Source organism: Tachypleus tridentatus, chromosome 12 (genome assembly GCF_004210375.1).
Source record: "Tachypleus tridentatus isolate NWPU-2018 chromosome 12, ASM421037v1, whole genome shotgun sequence".
Lineage (NCBI taxonomy): Eukaryota > Metazoa > Arthropoda > Merostomata > Xiphosura > Limulidae > Tachypleus > Tachypleus tridentatus.
In genome coordinates this window covers 43,951,018-43,973,062 of record NC_134836.1, presented here as the reverse complement: position 1 = coordinate 43,973,062, position 22,045 = coordinate 43,951,018, and the positions used below count along the sequence as shown (strand labels likewise).

The 22,045-nt window shown below is 31.1% G+C and overlaps 1 protein-coding gene across 3 annotated transcripts in view; it reads left to right on the top strand.

Moving 5' to 3' along the window:
- Window positions 1–22,045, top strand: part of LOC143233149 (nephrin-like) — an 80,029-nt gene that overhangs the window by 27,029 nt on the left and 30,955 nt on the right. For 2 of the 3 annotated variants that reach the window (XM_076469091.1, XM_076469093.1), the window contains exon 2: window positions 11,522–11,863. In XM_076469091.1, the coding sequence (XP_076325206.1) occupies window positions 11,522–11,863 (342 nt within the window). The remainder of the gene's footprint in view (window positions 1–11,521; window positions 11,864–22,045) is intronic. The other variant, XM_076469092.1, reaches the window with a different exon arrangement.

Below are 22,045 nucleotides of genomic sequence, written 5' to 3'. Positions count from 1 at the left end.
ATCAATTGTGTTCGTTGTTTCTCTTTGAAACTTTTGGTTAAGAATTAAGTGAAAGATAAAGCAAGGCTTAGCACATCGCTGCACAATGTCTAACTCTTGGGGCTTAGCACATCGCTGCACAAAATATAGTGGTTTTATTTCTGTTTTTTCTTTTTTGGTCCAATGGCAAATTAAGTATCTTCATGTAGCGATCCATTCTAAAATAAAATTCAAAATGACTCTTTACCCATGTTTACAGAATACAGACTCTGACTTTATTATATAAAGTTATACACTATGTTTGTCTGTGCTATTGATACAATACCTTATATTTGACATTTCATATGCTGTTTTTAATTTGGATTGAATCTTTGTAAGCTATGTTATTATTTCTTTACGAATAGTTTTCGTGTTTGTGGTTAAGGTAACGACGTACACAAGTCTTCAGTTGACAAATACTAAGACTTTATCGAATAGTTTTTAATAAAGAAGGCAACTAAAGTGACTAAGTTTTATAAACTTTCCATAAGCGGGAGTGAAAATAAAGTGTCTTTCCACATGAGAATTTGTTTTTCTGAGTGGTTGTAACATTCTAAAACAACCATTTATCGAATAGTTATTAAACGCCCAGTATATAGCTTATAGTTGAAACGCTTAGACGTAATAAGGCATCAGGGAAGAAATATAAATTACCATATAAGAGTAATCTCAGTACCAGTGCAGTATCCTTATTCTATAAGTATCTTACCCCTCTGGGAGAGCACTGAGTCTTTGAATATACAACGCTAAGAATCAGAGTTTTGATTCCAATCTGTGGACGCAACAGATAGCCTGATGTGGTTGTGCTATAAGAAAAATACACACTTTTTTATGTATAATAGTTATGCTCCCTATATGTTATTCTCACTTTTCATATTACAATATGCATGGTAACATATGCTGGTCATTCTCGCCATACTATAATAACTTAATGAGTACAGTATAGTGTTTGTATATACAAACAAATGGCCTAAGCATGGGCAACCCAGCATTACATCCACCACTATACTGGTACAGATATGTAGATGACACGGTTGCGGGATTCAAATCTACAGAACACATACTTAATTTTTTCAATCACATTAACTCTATACATCCCAACATTAACTTCACATGTGAACAGGAAGAAAGCAATCAAATATCATTTCTTAACCTCAAAATTACAAGAACCGACACACAATTCAAAACAGAAATCCACCGAAAAATCACCCATACTGGACTATACATTCCTTGTGACTCAGCACATGAAACAAAACAAAAACTCAACATACTAAGAAACCAAATAAACACAGCCATAAAACTATGCTCACCAGATAAAATTAACGTTGAATTAGACAAAATAAAACAATACTTCATCAACATCAATAAGTTTCCTCCACAAACCGTAGAAAACATTATACGCACACACCTAGACAAAAGGAAAATCAACCACCAACTAAAGTAAATACAGCTCACGAATCAAAATCCACGAAACCATATACTGCTGTATACCATATATTCCTGACATCAGCAAACAAATAACCAACATTTGGCAAAATTAGTAACAAAATATGACATTCCAGTTAATACCAAATTTATTCAAAACCAGGCACAAAACTGAGGTCTATACTATGTAAAACTACACTGACAAACACAACACCAACATTATTTATAAAATACAATGTGATAACTGCCACGACTTCTATATTGAGAAACAAGTAGAAAATGGAAACCAGATTCAAAGTACATAAAAAGTCACCTTCACACGTTTTCGAACACTGCAAGTCAAATAAACACAACATAACCATAGAAAACACTCAAATAGTAAATAAAGAAACAAACATAAACAAACGCAAGATTAAAGAAGCCTTATTTATACAACAACTTAAACCCAAAATAAACCAATATAAAGGAACGCCTTTATACCTATATTAATATAATAAAATAAATAAAATTATATATTCAAACATCTAATACCGCCCTCTACATTTCGACACACAGTCACACAACCCCTTTCAAATATGTGGTCAGCTTCCGGTCAGTTACCTCTTTCTTTGTGAACCTGACGATGACCGAAGAAGGTCGAAACGTTGTTTGCTCTTCTATGCAAAATATTTTCTCAACCCAAACGAGCCGTTTTTGCATATAAATTTCTCAACAAGTGGGTTTCTCGACATCACTGAAGCCTTATATAATGTTTTGTGTCTACTATTATTAACGAAATTCTGAATATATTGTACTAAATATGTTACTTCCTCAAAGCCTAGTTAAAAGATATCGCTGTCACTAAATCCTGATCAAACAAAATACCTGTAGGGATGCAAACTTTATTTAGTAAGTATAATAGCTAATTTAATATAATTATCTAATTAAGATTATTTTATAAAATGAAGTTTTCTTATGATTAGGATGCATAGATTTCGCGCATACTTTCGCTCATAAATAGTTAGTTTGATAATTAGCGAATTCGGAAATAACTAAATAGTAATTCCTGTATTCATTTAAATTTATGTAAAAATTCATGCGTTAATTATTTAGAAAGAAAGTTTTTGGAGTAATATAATCCTATATCTAAATTTGTTCATGTAGTTAACCAATGAAAAACAATCAGGAATTCTTACTTGAAAGGTGAGATTTATTTTCTGCTATGTACTTAAGTAAAACAAAAAAGATGCTATAATCGCAATGTGTCGTTATTGTGAGGCAGGGAATAACCGTTCTTCCACAAAGTTTATGCGTTCATTAATGAGCTAAAAGATATAAAAACATATTACAAAACTAATGACGCTCTCAAATTTTCTCAACGACCGAAATAAAAGCATTGTCATGTAGTACGTAAAAGTTGGAACGATGTTTGCCTTTGTGAGATCAGTGTTATCTATAAATTATCACGAAAGATATATTTCAAGTTCTATTTCATGTTTCTAATGCTAGAATACATTATAATATATAGTTATGGATATTTTATTGTGTGTGTGTTTTCTTTCTTATACCAAAGCCACATTGAGCTATCTGCTGTGTCAACCGAAGAGAATCGAACCCCTAATTTTAGCGTTGTAAATCCATGGACTTACCACTGTCCCATCTGGGGTCAGTTATGAATATTAGTAGAATCATATTGTAATTTATACTATGATTATACAAATACCACTAACTACTCATAAGTTTATTTTCGTTTACAAATATAATATGCAGGAACTCACAGTTTTCTTTACTAAATTTTATTAATCAATAATGATTATAAATTAAGATATGCATATGTGTTTTTCTTATGCTTATGTGAATTATTATTCTTATTACAATTGTTTTTTTCTTTGTGACGATGTGCAACTTATATACACAGAAAACATACTTTTTGTCTGATATACAAAATGTTAGGTTATAATTCTTCCTGCTATAAGCTCTGGTGAGCTATTAAAACTTCAGGAAGACATATATAAATGTTCTAGCTAAAATTCGAAAGTTGAAAGGTCTCCATACTTTTATCTAGTTTGTAAGTTTTGCTGTATAATTTCTGATACAATATTACAAATTTTGTAACAGAATAATTTTATTTCGAATAAAATTTTGGGAAATATTGATTTGGAATATTACAAAGAACTGTTTCTTCTTGTATATGATTTTCAAAATAATTAAATTATATATTTTTCGACATGTTTTAGATGACGAGATATGAAAACATTTTTCAGCTTCGAAACGAAAGCGAAACAATCTTCAAAAGCTAACTAGCTTCACATCTATATTGTGTTTCGGAAATAAGTTATGTATTGTATTTATACCGTTTTATTATTACTATCATGTATTTCAGGTGTGTGATAACCAAAATTAGATAATATATTTATGAAGGAAATGATATATTCAGTTCAGCATAACCCTAAATATAATTCACTCATTTTAAATTATTTTGGAAATGATTAAAAGTGTTTGATTTCGAAAATGGATTAATCAAAAATCAAAAATTGAGCTTATATTAAGAACTACAAATTATTGAACTTCAGAGTATTAATATTCTTAAAATATTTGTTGCCATTAAAAATCAGTTTTAGATTGAAGGTTAAATTCTTTACCAGGAGGTTTATAATTTTCTTGCTCTATAAATTGCACTTGGTGGGTTAGCGATACGCCTGAGGTCTTATAACGCTAACGAATCGGATTTCTATATCTTAAGCAGGCAGAGTATGGATAGTCAATTATGTACGTTTGTTGTTAACTATAAGCAAACAAAACACCATAATTATTTCTCATAAGTTGCAAAACTATTTCTAGATTACGAAGAAGAAAACATTTTTTTTTCTAAGATCAAAATTACATGCCCGAGATATGTCTGATGTACAAAAATGAAGCTAAATGCCGATGTCCGGTGAACATGATCATAGATATCTCTTTGTGTGGCTTTATGCTAAAAATCAGGATCAACATTGAATATGTAACAGTGAATAATATTGTGTTGTATTTGCTCTATTTTCAACTGACAGTATACAAGCAACGAATCTTTTTAACATATTGCACATACGGCTTTTTTGAGCTTATTTTTGTTCAATTCTGATAAAAGTTAAAAACAATGACATTTACACTTCAGATAAATATAAAATAATATATTTTTAATTAAAAAAACGTTTCGCTTTTGGGGCTTCTTCAAGACTAACATACATGACTGTTTGATATTTATTGATTGAGATCGTTGCTAATTGAATAAAACTGAATGCTACCACAAACTCAACGTACTTTAAACTTCAATATTTTAAATTATTTTGCAGTTATGACATAAGATAAAGATTTACTTTTGAAAATATTAGAAAATAAAACTCAATTAAGAAAAATGAAGTTTTGTAATAATGCAAACAAAAGTTTTCACTAAATTTTCTATGACTGGAATGAAACTGGGTTATAAGTAGGCGGTTGTAAATGTAACTAGTCAACAAGGTGTAGACACGGTCTAATCGAAAAATGGAAAGGATTCTGCAGTTCTTTCAAGATTAATCCAGTTCTTTCTGATATATACTTAACGTTCTCAGATAATGAGGTTTTAGCTTCTATTAGACTGCGGCTTTAGCAGCTGTTACTTTCCTGATCTTTAGATTATTGTTGATGCTTCTTTATTTTGAAGCTTGAACAGTTGGCCAATCAGGAACTTGTTTAAAAACAAAAAGAAGCCAAACCAGTTCACGGTTACTTGATGTAATTTCACTGTATGTAAGTGTACTGAGTTGAGAAATTGAATCGTGATCAACGGGGTCACATTAATGAGATTATTGAAACAGTTTCTAAAGGGAAATATTCTAGTATGTCCAGCTGTATGTCAAAACTAAATAATTGTTGTACATATATAATAAGGAACAGTAAGTTATTTTTATGTGCTAAAACATATACACGTTTTAATGTTAAGTCTTTACAAAAATGGAATGTTCATTGGGGAACATCGTGATGCTTTCTTAGGAACTATGTTGAATATTGTTTTAAATATCTTGTGATTAAAGTGTAAGTTATGCGAAAGGATGGAATAGACAAAAGTGATTGATTCGATAACATCGATCTTATAACAAATAATTTTAATCAAGTAGATTATTTGAGCATTGAAGGACGCCCTTTTATATGTACTAACTTCATTTTGAAATAACGGATGAGAGATTATTGTTCTCGTATAAATGAGAATAGGGCTTGTAATACAGCAGATGGGTGGACATTTGTTCATACTGCCGCACCATCACCTAATTTAGCAGACCAATTTCTAAACTTCTGAGTTAAAGAATATTGAGATCTGTCTTGAACTTCACCTTGAATGTTTTAAGAAGGTAGATATGATCCATTCCTTACCCACATCATTCCTTTATGTTTGCTATATTAAATATTAGATATGAATTATCTTATTTTCACTACAGCATGTCCCCTTCTTGTTGTCAATAAATGTCTTGATATTTTGTATGTTTAAGTACACCTCTCCTTTCCCCTAGGGATTTGCTTTCCATTCCGATATCAGTACCGTAAATACTTATAGTAATATATATTTTGTTTCGTTATTTTTAAGTGAAACACTATTTCTACATTTTATAGTGTTGGATTTGTCGTTTGTCACAATAAAACGTTAGTAGATGTCTAGTATTTAGACTAAAACAGAACCAAAATTAAAGCTAAAAGTAATAATTTCTATCGCAGATAGACCAAAAGCGTCAGTAACGGTACAACCCAGTAACTTCCAATTATGTTTGATGTGTTAAAACACAATATTCGAACTGCAGTTAATGCAGTCTCAAAACAATATTTAGTATGCAAACCACTAAACTCAAATCTATTACGTTTTGATGAAGAAATTTAGCAAAACAATAAAGACAGGAAAAGTGGCACTGCTCAGGCACTAATCTATTATCCAGAAATTAACTGTTGATAGTGAACTGAACTCAAGTCCTGTATTAAAGCAATGCAGTTCAATTACATTAAAATAGTAGTCAAGGCTTTGGAATATGGTTTTGACTCAGATTCTGTAAACATTCACTTGATGTGCAACTAATCTGGAAACACAATATTTTCAAATCGACAATAGCCTTACAAGTTCTTTTGAAAAATAGTATCAAGAAGTCAGAGATCTTTATTCTGAAAATTTCCTCGTGAAAGTGATAGTAAATTTTTAGCATATGTGTGACCAATCAGGCAGGACACAAGAATGAAAACTGTTCATCCCATTATTACAATTGTATATTGATTTGGGTAACTATGCGTGTACTCCTCTTACATGGAAGCCCATATTGTATATCGATTTCAGTTGTATAACAAATTATTCACTGTAGGAACTATTGATAATATAGATGATGATCCGACTTCAAAATACGTATATGCTTCATTCCAATGTACTGTTTCAGCATACCACCAAAGAGATTGAAGAATCGGAATATGGTGTTGGAACCCTAAATCCCATAAAATCTGAGACATAAGTCCATTTATGTACTTCCAGTTGAATACACCAATGATCCTTTGCTTCCTTATTACTGAATGCTCCAGAGATACCCAATCAATTCAAACATAATTGTGAACCATAGAAGAAGTAGATAAATGCAGAACAAGCATGAAGAACATGTAAGCCATTTTTCTCTAGAAGGAAAATCCAGAACATAAAACATATGGTATTATAGGCTTCCTCAATATGCAGATTGTTTACATACTGTGCCTAGAAAACACGACTGTTCTGTTATCTCTACTTACAGAGCATTTTAATTTTGGATAATGATGTTACATGACACGTTTGTTAATTAGAGCTGTAAATCACTTCAATTCAGGACAGATACATCATTGATAATAGATGAACTTTTATTTCACCATGGAGAACAGATACAGTGAATTGGCTGTATACTCGTAGTGAGAAGACAGTTTTCATACTGAGGGGTCTTCAAATTAGATTTTGCATCTCAAATTGTTGGTGGCTGCTTACACATAGTGGATTAGTATTTTGTGTTACCCAAACAAATCTAACTTATTTTGAAAAACAAATGGAATGTTGAACGTGGTCCATATCGCAATATCATATTATGTATAATAAATATATGATGTTAGTTTGTACATCTCACATAAGTATTAAAAGCATATTTAATTCGAACAGATAATAATTTTATTTCCCTAACAAAGTAGTTGGTCTTCGGAACAGATTGTCTTCAAATTTTGGGGAGGCAGTAAATTTAAGTGAGTTTTAGAAAAGGTTTGATAACTAAATGAATGGTAGGGGATGTTTTTTGTGTGTTTTTTATAATAGTTTTGACATAGATTAGATCTGGGACAACCTATATGGACCAACAAGTCCTTGTCCCTAAACATCATGTTATGTTATAAAAAGTAAATGATGAGATGTAAGTCTTAGAAAAATCTGTCAAAAGCGTTAGCTAGATTTGTATCTGAAATATAGAATGATGTAAGCCTCGACATTGAGATTTAATGCTACGATAAAGAGGTCATTGCAAGTTAAACGGGTTTTGCTGTTGATATGAAAACTCTGACAACAGTTATGGAAATACTTAGAGAAATTCCTTTCAGAAAGTAATAGAGAACTGTGGATCTTGGACACTAAACCATTTAGAGAACGATCTGTGTTTGAATGAATGAGCATATTGAAGTAAGTTGGAAGAAACCAGTATAAGGAATATCTGCAAAGTAGGTTATGTGAATGCCCTTAAAATTTTGCACAAACAATCATAAAAAAAATTACATTCAGTCTTCATCCAGTTTCATAAAAAACAACAGAAAACATGAAATGATATTCTCAATTGAGGAATGTGCACGCTTCTCACGTTTTTTTTAATTTTTTCGACCTTTAAACAGGAACTTAAAACACTTCTTTTGCAATAGATTTCAGGTCTGTACCTATTTATGGCTTTACCTATTTCAGGCCTGTACCTATTTCTGGCCTATACTTATTTCAGGCCTGTACTTATTTCAGGCTATTACCTATTTCTCTTTAAGATGGGAAACTAATGAATGTAGTAAAAGTTATCTGTTGAAACGTCAACAATCAATTAGCGCATGAAATACTGAAATAAATATTACTAATGTAACGGCTATTGCATATACATTACAGCCACTCGGTGTCTTTACATTTCCGAATTATGTCAGATAAATTTTACTTATTGGTCTTCTTAGTCAGCTGTCAATGTCACAGACACTGAATGTAGTGTAGAATATATATATTTCAGGAAACTTCGTATAATCAATCAACACGAGAAAATCGTGGTACTGAAGAGCACAGACGTGTTATTTCGATAGGTTCTCTTTCACCTAAATAAATTACCTTAAATGAGTGTCTGGTAACATATTAGACCTGTTTGTGTTTTAGACACAAAGCTAGCTGTCATTAGAGTACTTGAAAAAGAAACTGTATGAAGGTGATTAGACAAGGTTAGGTTGTTCACAAGTAACTTGTCAATCTCGCAGCCAGAAGTCGTACTGTTGCTCTATGCTTACACTGAACGCTGTGAATGTGAAATGATGAGCTGGAAATGATTCATAGTGTTACCTCTAATAGTCGTTACTAAACTGACATTCCAGAACTTTGTGTAAAATTTGAGTATAACACACCCTGTAGATACTTTACTGCAAATGAAGTTTTCAGGATGCTAGGTTCAGAAATCGAGAGCATTGTTAACGTTTTGCTCAATAAACTGAATGGGACACAACGTCTGCTTCCTAAAGAAAAAGGAAGAATCCTTTTAAAGATGTATTCCCAATTACAACTTATTGTTTGATGGATCTATCAGAAACGGATCTTTCTATTCTAAAGGAATGTCCTTCTGAAGTTAAAAGAATTGCAGTCTCATGAACTATAGAACTTCCACACTTAGCACAGTGAACCAAGCTAGGTAAACACTCTTGGCAGGTGCGTAGAGATTTATACACTTAAAAACAACTCTAAACCCAAAACGTCTTGCTGAAGCAAATCTAAAAGGTTGTATAGCAAGGCGCATGTGTACTCAACCCCGCAGCTACCCAGCTGAAGTGGCTGGAAATAAATGAAATATGGTTTGAGTGTTATGGAATTCAGAATATGTTTAGCTTATACTTTACAGTATTTTGTTCGTTTTTCACAATGTGAAGAATTTTATTCATTTGGATCTCCAGTCTGTTGAATTACTGAAACGTATGTGAGACGTATCGAAAACCAAAAAAATATCTTATAAAGATGAAACTTTAATGACTGTGAATGACTGATTTTTATGGAAAATTCCATGATGACACAAGATGATAATACATGATTAAGCAGTCAATTAAAATGGTATGCATAAAAATGTCTGGTTCATTAATTTACACGTTTGTGACAAGTATATCTTCCTAAAAGTTTATCGGTGAAATTACTACAACTCCCAAATAAGAATAATCGAGCTATTCTAATTCTTTCTTCAGCATTTTCTAAAATTAATGATAATATAATGTGTTATTCAGATACATTGATGTTCACCAGAAACGTCAAAAGATTCTGCAAAAGGTAGGATCATGAGAAGAATAAATTGAACATCGATAGTAGAGAAAAACAAACTACAACATAAACCACAATTCTTTATTAAAACCATAGTGTTTTTTAAACCAAAACTGGATGACCTTTTTTCTTTCTCTCTGTGTCGTCTGGCTGCTGGATTTGACAAGAGCAACGAAGAGCGAAATCAAGAGATCAAAAGCGCAAAATCAATCCTAAGTCAAGCTAGTTAGTTTTACAGGTTTGTGTATTGTCTATTTGAACAGACTATCTCATTAAAAGGCTTTAAAGAAACGCGTAATGCTAAATTGAGAATTAAAAACAAAGTATGTAGCCTTTACCTCAGTGAAAGAATTATCACACATTTCTGAACTGAGGCAGTTCATTCAATGAGAGTGCTGGAACTCCGTAGAAATGTAGTAAAATATGACATGAATGTACCTTAGTAAAGATACTGTCTATATAAGTTATAGATTAGTGAAATTGATAACAATTCCAATGATTTCATTAACGGGCATTTCATCATTTGTTTTTTATAGTACTGGTATTTTTAACACTGTATTCTGTGCAGCATAATAGACCATTTAACACTGAGAACAGATATCAAAGATCACTTGACTCTTGATAAAAAAAAGCTAATAAGTATGTTTCACAAAACACCCTGTTCAATTGGCGTTTTCTAAAGAAGACAGTTTGTTCTAATAACCATTATAAAATCTAATGTTTCCTGTGAGACAGATATTTCAATTAGACTTTTAGGATCTAATTAACTGTATCACAAGAAACATTACAATTCTTATGTAAGTCTCACAGTACGAGCATTTTGTAAGATTGCTTAGTTCTATGTTAGAAACTTCTAGTACTTGACAAGTAAATACAAACATTTTTTCCCTATTTTATTATTCAAAAATATCATGCCTTATATTTAAACACAATTATATTTATTTTAAGGTATGTGTAAATAATGTTTATTGAAACTAAAAACGTTTAATTCTGCAGTTTTGAAGTTTCATTTAACTTCATAATTAAGGGTATTAATGTAAATGAAAATCATCATTAATTTAATAATATCAATAAAATTTATCTAATTTGATCCATACACACACACATATATATATATATATATATATATACATATGTGTGTCTATTTTTCTTCTATTTCTGTTTAAAGTCATTTTGTTTAATACCTTTATCATAATGTTTCATATAAGTTTGAAAATCATTCTCTCTGATTTTCCACTTTGAAGTTTAGTTTTACTGTTAGTTTAGTACAGTTTATTTTAGGTTTTAAATATTGTAGGGATAATGGCGGAAAAATGTTGTTGATATCAGGGAACGAACTCCACTATTGAAGCATTACATACCGATATTTATGGATTTTGATTTTATTGTACATTTATGGATGAAACTGTGCATTTCTAATAAATTTATTATATAGAATTAACCTCTTTATTTTATAACTAGCTTTTATTTATAATTATAAAGTTGGCCACTTATATCACTTAAGATGCTTTAGAAAGTTTTAGAATATCTGTTAAGTACTATAAATCTTAGCAGTAATTATATACCTTCCTTCAGCAGGTTCTGCGATTAAAATTAACGGAATCTTGGGCCAGGAAGTTTCTCTGCCTTGTAGTATTGCGCCACCTACATTCGACGATGATGTAGCGTTGGTGTTGTGGTACAAAGACGAGTCATCAACACCTATATACAGTCTTGATGCTAGGCGAGGAGTTCTTGGACATGGAAGACACTCATCAAGTGATAACTACGCTACAAGGACTTACTTTAGTACAGTGTCAAAGCCAGCAACGTTGCAATTAACGTCGGTTACAGAACAAGATGAAGGTAGATATACCTGCAGGGTAGACTTCAGGATAGCACGAACCAGATATTCCGAAATTATGTTGACAATTATAGGTATGTCGTCCTCTTATATGGAGCCTGAAGCACACAAGTGAGCTTCTTGAATTTTTTTTTTTTCCCATTATTATCAGTTTGCGTGTTGTTGTTTTTTTTTTCGCTCCATAGGTATATTCATTATGATAAGGCTAATGCATTCCTAATTTACCTAAATAATAAGTTTATACACAATATATGCACTGGTGATGGTTCTGTAATCTGTACTGGATGGAGCAGTTTTACTGAAATAAATCGCTACAACATAAACAAAAATATCAATTTTCTTTGCGAAAAAGATGTTTTAAAGAATGAATATTAGCCTAAGTGATTCGTTTCACATATAACTAAAACACAAAAAATCGTTGTCGAGAATTTTAATAAGGAAAACAAAAGTGTTATTTGAGCTTCTATATAACGTTCAAGGAAACTACACGAATTGTTTTTACCTTTAAATTAACTTGGACTAAACTTGACCCAGTGGTTATTGTGTCGCACTGTGTACTCCGAGAGCTCGAGGTTCGGGTTTCATTGCCGTACATTTATACCTTTCAATTTCGAGCTTTGAGTGCGTCATAAAGGTATGTGTGTGTGTGTGTTCTCATAGCAAAGCCACATCGAGCTATCTGCTGAGCCCACCGAGGTGAATCGAACCCCTGATTTTAGCGTTGTAAGACCGTAGACTGACCGCTGCACTAGCGGGGGGCGTAATAAAAGTAACGTTCAAATACAAAAGCTTAAAATTAGAGACTGCTAATTCGAACAAAATTGCTTTAATAAATTTTCATTACTGCATATATATATATGTTAGAATAAAAACAAAACTCTTTAAAATATGTTATTCTTGTAAACATTATGAATTAAATATAGAATTACAAAGACAGCACATTAATAAGCCTTTTCAGTTTTCTTTAAAAAAAGAAATATTTCGCAATTTTCTTTCAGCTATAACTGATTTCCCAAGGAATCTTTGGGCTGACTTATTCTTAACGTTAACATGTTTTTATATGATACGATAATTCTACGTTTCTTTGAAATAAGTAGGGATAATGCACTGAAAGATTATTTTACCTCTAATGAAATTTTAAGTTAATTGAAACAATCTGTCAATAAAACCACGCGGTCTAAGTGAAACGTATCTTTAATTTTAAGTGTTTGAGAAATTTGCAAAATTGTATACGTTTTTGTTAAATATGCTCTCACCTAGCAATATACAACTCGCCACAACCTTTATATTTGTTATAAGATTATGAGATAACCTATCATTACAAATTCGTTTTCTTTTGTATGGTTGTATTTTATTGTTAATTAAGTTTAAATAATCGTGTTATACGAATGAAAACTTAAGCTAAAGAGATATTTTTAAAGTTCGTTTAGCTTAGATCACATGATGTTGTTTGAGTATTGCTATATATCCTGGATAACTTAAAGGAAACATCAATTATCTTTCACACAAATACTGTAAACATGTAAAGTAAATCCATAACAGCACATATGTTAATACATTTAAATGTGTAGCTACTTCTAGACTGTTCTCAAAATACTTTTTTGCATGTGATGTGAGGAAAGAAATAATAAAAATTATGGTATTAAACTGCAAATTTGTAATGAAAAGTGAAAAATGCGAAGATTGTTATTGTAAGTCTTTACAAATGTTAATTATGTTGTTCTCATAAATATATAGTCTTGAGAAGCCAATATCTTAAGCAGGGATAAATTAATTAATCTAATGATATATACATTTAAAATTAGTTTATATGAATGTCATTACAGGAGTAAACAGTTTAAAAGTAACTTTATCACATAATGATTCAGCTATCTATTCTACACTGAATGCGAGAGAACTGTTATGACAATAATTTAAACTAATGGTAGAACTGATATATGAACAAATTAATATGATGAGAGAAAGGTTGAATAGGTTTAATTAAATGCCCTAAATTACAGTAATTTAGTAACTTTCAAGCTTTACACAATTCATATTTTGCCAAATTGTGTGTTTTTTGTTTGTTTTGAATTTCGCGCAGAGGTACTCGAGGGCTATCTGCGCTAGCAGTCCATAATTTAGCAGTGTAAGACTAGAGGGAAGGCAACTAGTCATCACCATCCACCGCCAACTCTTGGGCTACTATTTTACCAACGAATAGTGGAATTGACCGTCACATTATAATGCTCCCAAGGCTGAAAGGGCGAGCATGTTTGGTGCGACCGGGATTCGAACTCGCCACCCTCGGATTACGAGTCGAACACCTTAACACCCATGCCGGGCTCGCCAAATTATGTGATTAAGAATTGTTGCATGTTATATTTACAATGTGTAACAGTAATTCACTGTTGTTTTTCACTACGAATGTTTTTTTTAATTGTCACAACTATATAGATTTCATTAATTTTGTTTCATTTTGCTAAAGCAACCTGTAGACATGCAGTATTTAAAACTCAAATTAGCTTTACCATATCCATGATAATAGCATATTAGACAAGTGTTGCTATTATGAATACTTTTTATATCATTTATATTTCTTTCACAGACAATGTCGGCTAAGTTTTTATAATGAACAAAGGCAGAAAAGGCCTGAGTTGCACTTAAAGATTAATCTTCCAAAACTTTCTCTCTAAGTGGTTTAGCAATCTGATCGTCACGGTTTTGAATCCATCGTCCTACCAAATAAGCTCACCCTTTCAGCCGTGGGTATGACGGTCATTCCCACTATTCTTTGATAAAAGAGTAGCCCAGCTTCGTGTGAGTGGTGATGACTAGCAGCTGTCTTCCATCTAGTCTTTAACTACTAACTTAGGGACGTCCTCGTGTCCTTAGATGGCCCTCGTGTAGCTTTGTGCAAAGGTCCAAGCAAACTAGACTCTACAAGTAATATTCCGTCTCTCTCAATCTTGTTTGCTAGAAACTTATGTTGATTTGGGTGATATGAATATATTTTAGTTGTGATATATCTAGCGATCACAGAACTTCACATTATTCATCATTTTCCTCAGTGAAATGTTGGTAATGTTTTCTAGGACTGATTTTAGTTGTGTATAATGTTTGTTTTGGAATTTCGCACAAAGCTACTCGAGGGCTATCTGCGCTAGCAGTCCATAATTTAGCAGTGTAAGACTAGAGGGAAGGCAGCTAGTCATCACCACCCACCGCCAACTCTTGGGCTACTCTTTTACCAACGAATAGTGGGATTGACCGTAACATTATAACGCCCCCAAGGCTGGGAGGGCGAGCATGTTTGGCGCGACGCGGGCGCGAACTCGCGACCCTCGGATTACGAGTCGCACGCCTTACGCGCTAGGCCATGCCAGGCCCCTGTGCATAATGACTCACTTTAAATTTTTAGTTTATTAATTTTCTATATCTCAAGACGCTAAATTTTTTATATAATATAAAATAACAATATGGCTTGAGTTGTGACACGTTGATGGAGTGTTCTTCAGTTAAACAACCTTACTAAATCCACCTTTACTTAAAACAATAATCTAAATCCCTCTTCATAGTGCTGTTCAATGAGATGTACTTATAACACATCATCTACTATATTTATTCTTTTCGACAACAACAATTTAATATTCTTTTCAGCTATATAAAATATTCAACCAAACTAAATCTTTTATCATTTGTTTTTATATGGTAGAGTGGTTTATTCAACTTCGCACTTTTCTAGTGACATATAAATGAATCGTAACCTAGCCTTAGCTTATCATAGTGCTAAAATACAGTAGCTTAAATATTTATGGTAATATTAATAGTAAATTTACGAAACCATTTTATTTTAACTAGATAAATTTCAAAACAAAGTACAGAAATTTGACTATCCCGTTGTTTAGTGGTTATCACGTGGTTATCATAAAATATATCCACTAGTATCTGTGTATCATAAGAATTATGCTATCACATCGATATTGAAAATATTACATAATAATCTCAAGAAATATCGCTGTACTTGATCTGACTTGTACTGAATCTTATGCCATAAGGGATAATTGTAGAAAACCAAGTTGCTAACTGCCGCTGCTGTTCGTATTGCCAAAAAATAAAAAACAAAACATGTAATACGCTAAAATATACAGTCATTCGAAACACGGAAGCGTTTTTTTAAAAATACCCATTATTACTAACTGGTTACGATGTCGGCTCACAAATTATATATAAAAAAAAATTTTAAGCAGATTTATTTTTTACCTATACAGAAAGAAAACGATCTAAACACAACCAAATCTGAATTCTATACGATTCAAAAGTCTTGACCTACATAATATGAGCAAGGCATGTTTTATGAACAGTACCTAGTAAAATATTCTTTAATTCCTCAATCTTAAGGCTTTATCAAGAGATATTATCAGAATTATTCAGGTGAAAAGTAATTAGTCAACAGTAAGCAACGCCAACTCTTTGGGCACTTTTTTCTGATCGGATTGTGGAATTTAACCGCTAAATGTATAGCGCACCAAAGGCTCTAAGTTGGGGAGCACAATTTTGTTGAAACTGCTCGCTGACCTTGAATTTTTCTGTCTTTATATTAATGTGGATATAAGAAAATGAATAATGTTATAATATTTAATAAAACATCACAAATATGTCATTTTGCCATTTTCATTAACGTGAAGTATAAAAGCTTTTTGAGAGAATGAAATTAAAAAGAAAATTGACATCGGATATCAGCCATTAGGGTACTTAAAAAAAACGAAATAATGCACATTTTGTACGTTCATGAAAATGGCAAAAATTGAAAATGGTCATAAAGGTATTACGGTCAATACCAATGTAGGCTCATTAAGTTTGTTTTTTATTCCATACATTAAATTTAAAGAACCAACAAACTATAACCAGAATATTTATTTATTTATTTTTGGATAACCTACTACAACTTAAGGAACCAACAAACAATTACTAGAATATATATTTATTTATTTTTTATACTCTACCTTAATTTAAAGAACCAACAAACAATTACCAGAATATTTATTTATTTATTTTTGGATAATCCACCTTAACGTAAAAACCAACAAACAATTACCAAAATATTTATTTATTTATTTTTATACTCTACCTTAATTTAAAGAACCAACAAACAATTACTAAAATATTTATTTATTTATTTTTGGATACTATACCTTAAGTTAAAGAACCAACAAACAATTACTAAAATATTTATTTATTTATTTTTGGATACCATACCTTAAGTTAAAGAACCAACAAACAATTACCAGAATATTTATTTATTTTTGGATACCCTACCTTAATTTAAAGAACCCACAAAAAATTACCAGAATATTTATTTATTTACCTGAACATTCGTTCCCAGAGGCACAGCGGAGTGTATGTGGAATTACAACGCTAAAACTTATGTTTCGATACCAGTAGTAGGTAGATCACAGATAATCCATTGTTCTCAATTCGAAATAAATCTTAACATTCAATTTTAAAACACTACCCTTCGTATATATATATATGCGTGTAGTTATCATTAGACGACTGCTATTTAATCATTTATCATTTCATATATGTTTGATTAAAATAAAAACTTTCAAACGTACATTTTCATGTATTTATTCCGAATAAAAGATAATGAATAAAACATTCAGTTACCAATGTTACTAAAGAGAATCTCCTGAGATTTAGCTTCTTATAAAACATTACTGATACTCAAGGTACATTCAGCTATATTTCTCTTCAAAAAATAGGTATTTAAATATTCACTTATTTTAGCACTAAACGTTTTATTTAATGTATATTTACCATTGGAAGTTAAATTCTTCCTTTTGCACTGCAATCATCTAAAGCCTAATTATTTATGTTACTAAGAAAGGACAATTTTGTATACATGCACCTGTCTCTCTAATGCCACATGCATTAGATTTTAATTTGTGACAAGTTATGCTACTATGGAAACCAGTGATCTTTCTATTCGACCGTATTTTTTACCGTAAGAAAATTATTTGTGGTTAACTATATTATTAAGGGACTAAAACCATCTTCTCTAATACTAAATATACGTATCCACGTATACGTGAAATAATTGATGTTATTCAAATATGATCATTACTGGATGCAATAGGATCTTTATGTTTTCGTGGAATACCCACTTAAATGTGTTTTTTACCATATATACACTGACAATGTCTCATCTACAAATGTATAGTTGCTTTACATATTTAGAATAACAGGACCTTCATGTACACATTAGACTTCTTTTCAGACATTGCGTGTCCTATACCTCATGGGTGGTTTAGGATGTGTATTTATCAATCAATTTGAACAAGTGTTTATGTAGAAATCCTTAACAACGAGGACGGTTAGTATCAGCTACATCAGTTAGATTGATTTATCAGAGTAGATGAATGTGGTGTATTATAAGTCAATCACTGTTATATAATAGTCTCTAAAAGTTTCCGAAATAAAGCAAGGAAAAAAGAAAACACATAACAACCAGTTTTACACTGGGAAAAGTATATGCATTAGTTCATAACTTCTTGGAGAATATATGATTACATACCACTGTGGTTCTTCACCAGTCATTCGAATTTCAAGCCTACAGGCAGTATATTAAAGGTACTTTTTATGAGTTTATTTATTAAAAGATATTACTTTGTTTCTTTGGGAGCACCTTGTTACTGTTAGCATAACTGTTATGCTAAATCTTTACGTAATTTTACCGCAAATAAAATAACCAAGAATTCATTATTAAAAAGCATAAATTATCAATAGTTTTTATCAAAGAAAGATGACTGGGTAAAATAAAACTTAAATATACGTACTTGTTACATAAAGTAATTAATTCTATACACTGTTGAAACCAAACATTACATTGTTATAAGACAAGTAAACAGAAAACAATAACTTATAATGACTAGAATACATTGGTTTATCATTTGGACAATATTGTTATCTCTAAATTTTAAAGTTTGTTTTGGTATTGGCAACACAGCTACACAAGGAGCTATCTCTGCTCAACTCATTACGGGTATCGAAACCCGTTATATAACAATATAAGTTTGCAGACATACCACTATGACACTGGGGGGTAACTATAAAAGATGCTTTTACATTTTTTTTCTTTATTTATAATGCTGAATAATATACATTGTCGTTTTAGAAAAAAACTAACACCTAATTATTCTTAGGTCAACTATGGTGTTTATGTTGATGGTCAATATTTATTATGATTTGTTAGAAAGCTTTTTTTATAACTTCGGTGTTACAACACAAAAAAATGCTTTAATTATGAAATTTTATAACACTGAACTATAGTCAAAAACAAAATAAAATTTACCAAGTAGTGTTTCAGTTAAGCCTTAAGTTGTTTATGCATTAGACCTAACTTTCAAATTAGTGGACAAATAGGGCTACTATTGTTAGCGTTATAGAATCAACGTTTACAAGGTTATAAGCGATAAGTAAATGTTAATCGATAAATATTCTTTTGGTATTTTTACAAAAATAGAACCTACTTAAAACACACACATGTTTATTACCAACAAGCATTTTTTTTATCCTTTGTACTGTAGAAATAATTTACAATCTATGTTAGAATATCCACGCTATGTTCTCTACTTCCTGACCTAGTACACAATGAAAATACTCAAGAGTGCTATTTAAGTTTCTTTCAAAGTGCGCATGTACATTTCTTTCTAGTTTTTACTAGAAATATGGTGATTAAAGAATTGCTTCGAGAAATAGGTGAAGAGTAGACGTGTTTTGGAGTACAGACAAATTCGTTCTAGTTACGTTTTAGAATTAAACAATGATTTTCTGTCGCTTTTGACGGGATCTTAAGCAAACTATTGATATTTTTGGTTAGATCACCTTAGAGAATTCTATATGCTACATTTACGATGTAATACAATACATAAAAGTGTATCGAATAATATACTCAGAGGCAGACGTACGATCTATTAAAACAATTTTGAATATGGAAAGAAACAAGTGTTATTAGAACTACAGTCGATTTACAATCTTGATAGAACAGGATGTATTAGAACTGTCGTTGTCATTGTTGGCAGCATATAAGGTATTCTAAGTCAGTTATTAGTTAATAACGTTTTATATAGTTATTAATTATTAATTAGTTTTATCTTTCGTTTATCCTTCTAATTTGCTAATGTCTTCAAAAATGTTCTGGAAAGGTTTATCTTCAGAACTAGTAATAGTTGGAACTTGATCCTAGGTTTTCATGGTGAAAGCTTTGTGCCTTATCCATTTAAACTGGGTATCTTCATAACTTGGATCAACAACCTTTTAAATTGTTTTACAAAAAGTGGTATCCACGTTTTCCTGACTCTTGTAGATTGACTTAATGTGTTATCAGTTAAGCAGATGTAAAAGGCTTCTTTTACCTTTATTTTGTTATGTATGGTTCATATTGTATTATTTCAGTATTTCTCCAATTCATCGTGTTGTTTTCATTCTCTGACATGATGAACAATTGGGAATAAATACGTATTACCTAATTTTGTATGTTTTTACGATACTTATTTGTAACTTGTAGTGTTATTTTTTTTTAATATATTGGTATATAGAATTCACAAGAAATGTAATAACTTTTATTTTCCATGCTATAATCTTTAGTTAATTTGGTGTGTATTAATCCGAACGCATATTGTTATGGTTTTAGAATACTGTAGTAATTTGACATGTTTGCTATTTAATTTTAGTAGTAGTACAACCTCTGATATAGGAGCACAATTTTGTTAAAACTGCTCGCTGACCTTGAATTTTTCTGTCTTTATATTAATGTGGATATAAGAAAATGAATAATGTTATAATATTTAATAAAACATCACAAATATGTCATTTTGCCATTTTCATTAACGTGAAGTATAAAAGCTTTTTGAGAGAATGAAATTAAAAAGAAAATTGACATTGGATATCAGCCATTAGGGTACTTAAAAAAAAACGAAATAATGCACACTTTGCACGTTCATGAAAATGGCAAAAATTGGAAATGATCTTAAATTTAATTTTCCACTCGTTTATTCTCGGATATATTTTTTTAGTTTCTTCTTCGTCAAGTATTCCGAGTTTACCTTGTTAAGAAGGGATGTATTGATAATTTTTGTTCCCATCTTCAGTATTACAAATACTGTAACCTGTTAGTCAATGACGAATGTTTTGATACTGTTTTTATGGTCCGATTTATAGTCCAGGCACTTACGAGTGTGTGTTGATGTTCTGTAAATTCCTGAGATGTATGGATTACGTGTCTTGGTAATTGTCATATTTAGGAATTGAAGTTTGTATTTTTATATTTTTATTATTAGTTGTATCGCGGGATTTCAGTTGTCTGGTCAGGTGGTTCATGAATTCTTGAGGCCTGATTTAGAGTGTGGTTATGTAATCTACGTATATATATACATATATTAAACATCATATCCAATACTAATAATAAAATAAAGTCGGACATATTCCAGTGCTTAGTGTAACAAAATATTGATACAAATGTACACGGTTCACGTTTCATTGTCACAAAATCACAGGCACTTTTCAGAATGACGGTGAAACCTCAATATCGAATTAGAGTGGCGAGAGAATTGGCAGTGCGTGTTTTGGTTTAGCTGATTTTCCTGTCATCTCTTTCTTCAAAATTAGCGACGTCTAGTGCAAATAGAATTGTATAACAGACTAATAACAAAGTTTAAAAGAGTGGAACATCACTAACATACACATGCTAAACTAGTTGTTTACTTCACGTACTTATCAGTATTCATGTTACAAGTAGTAAAGTTTGACACCGGTACATGAAACGACATTTATTCTTTAAAGTGTATTGATTTTTACGTCCATACTTTCCAAGATTCAGTTATTTGAAACATAAACATGAGTAACATTTATCGTAGAAAAATTGGATGTATCAATGTACGTTGCAATTTTTAAAAGTATTTGAATCTTATAACGATGGTTCTAAAGTAATCAACGCACATTTGAAAATCTTTCTTATTTAAATTACTACATATATACTTTGTAATAAAAAGTATAATTTGTGTTGTATTTTATAGAATTGTATTTTTTGTTAACGTTAAAAAGCATCGTACCGAACACAATATAAAATCACATGTGCCATCTGTTTATCTCTGAAGCGCTACCTCTTTTCTTTAAGTATAAACGGCTGGTAAAAAGCAATTTAAATTCGCAAAGAAGTCAACCAGTTACGAGTGACTGAATTTGGACTTAGTTTAATATTTATTTCTACTGAATTATTC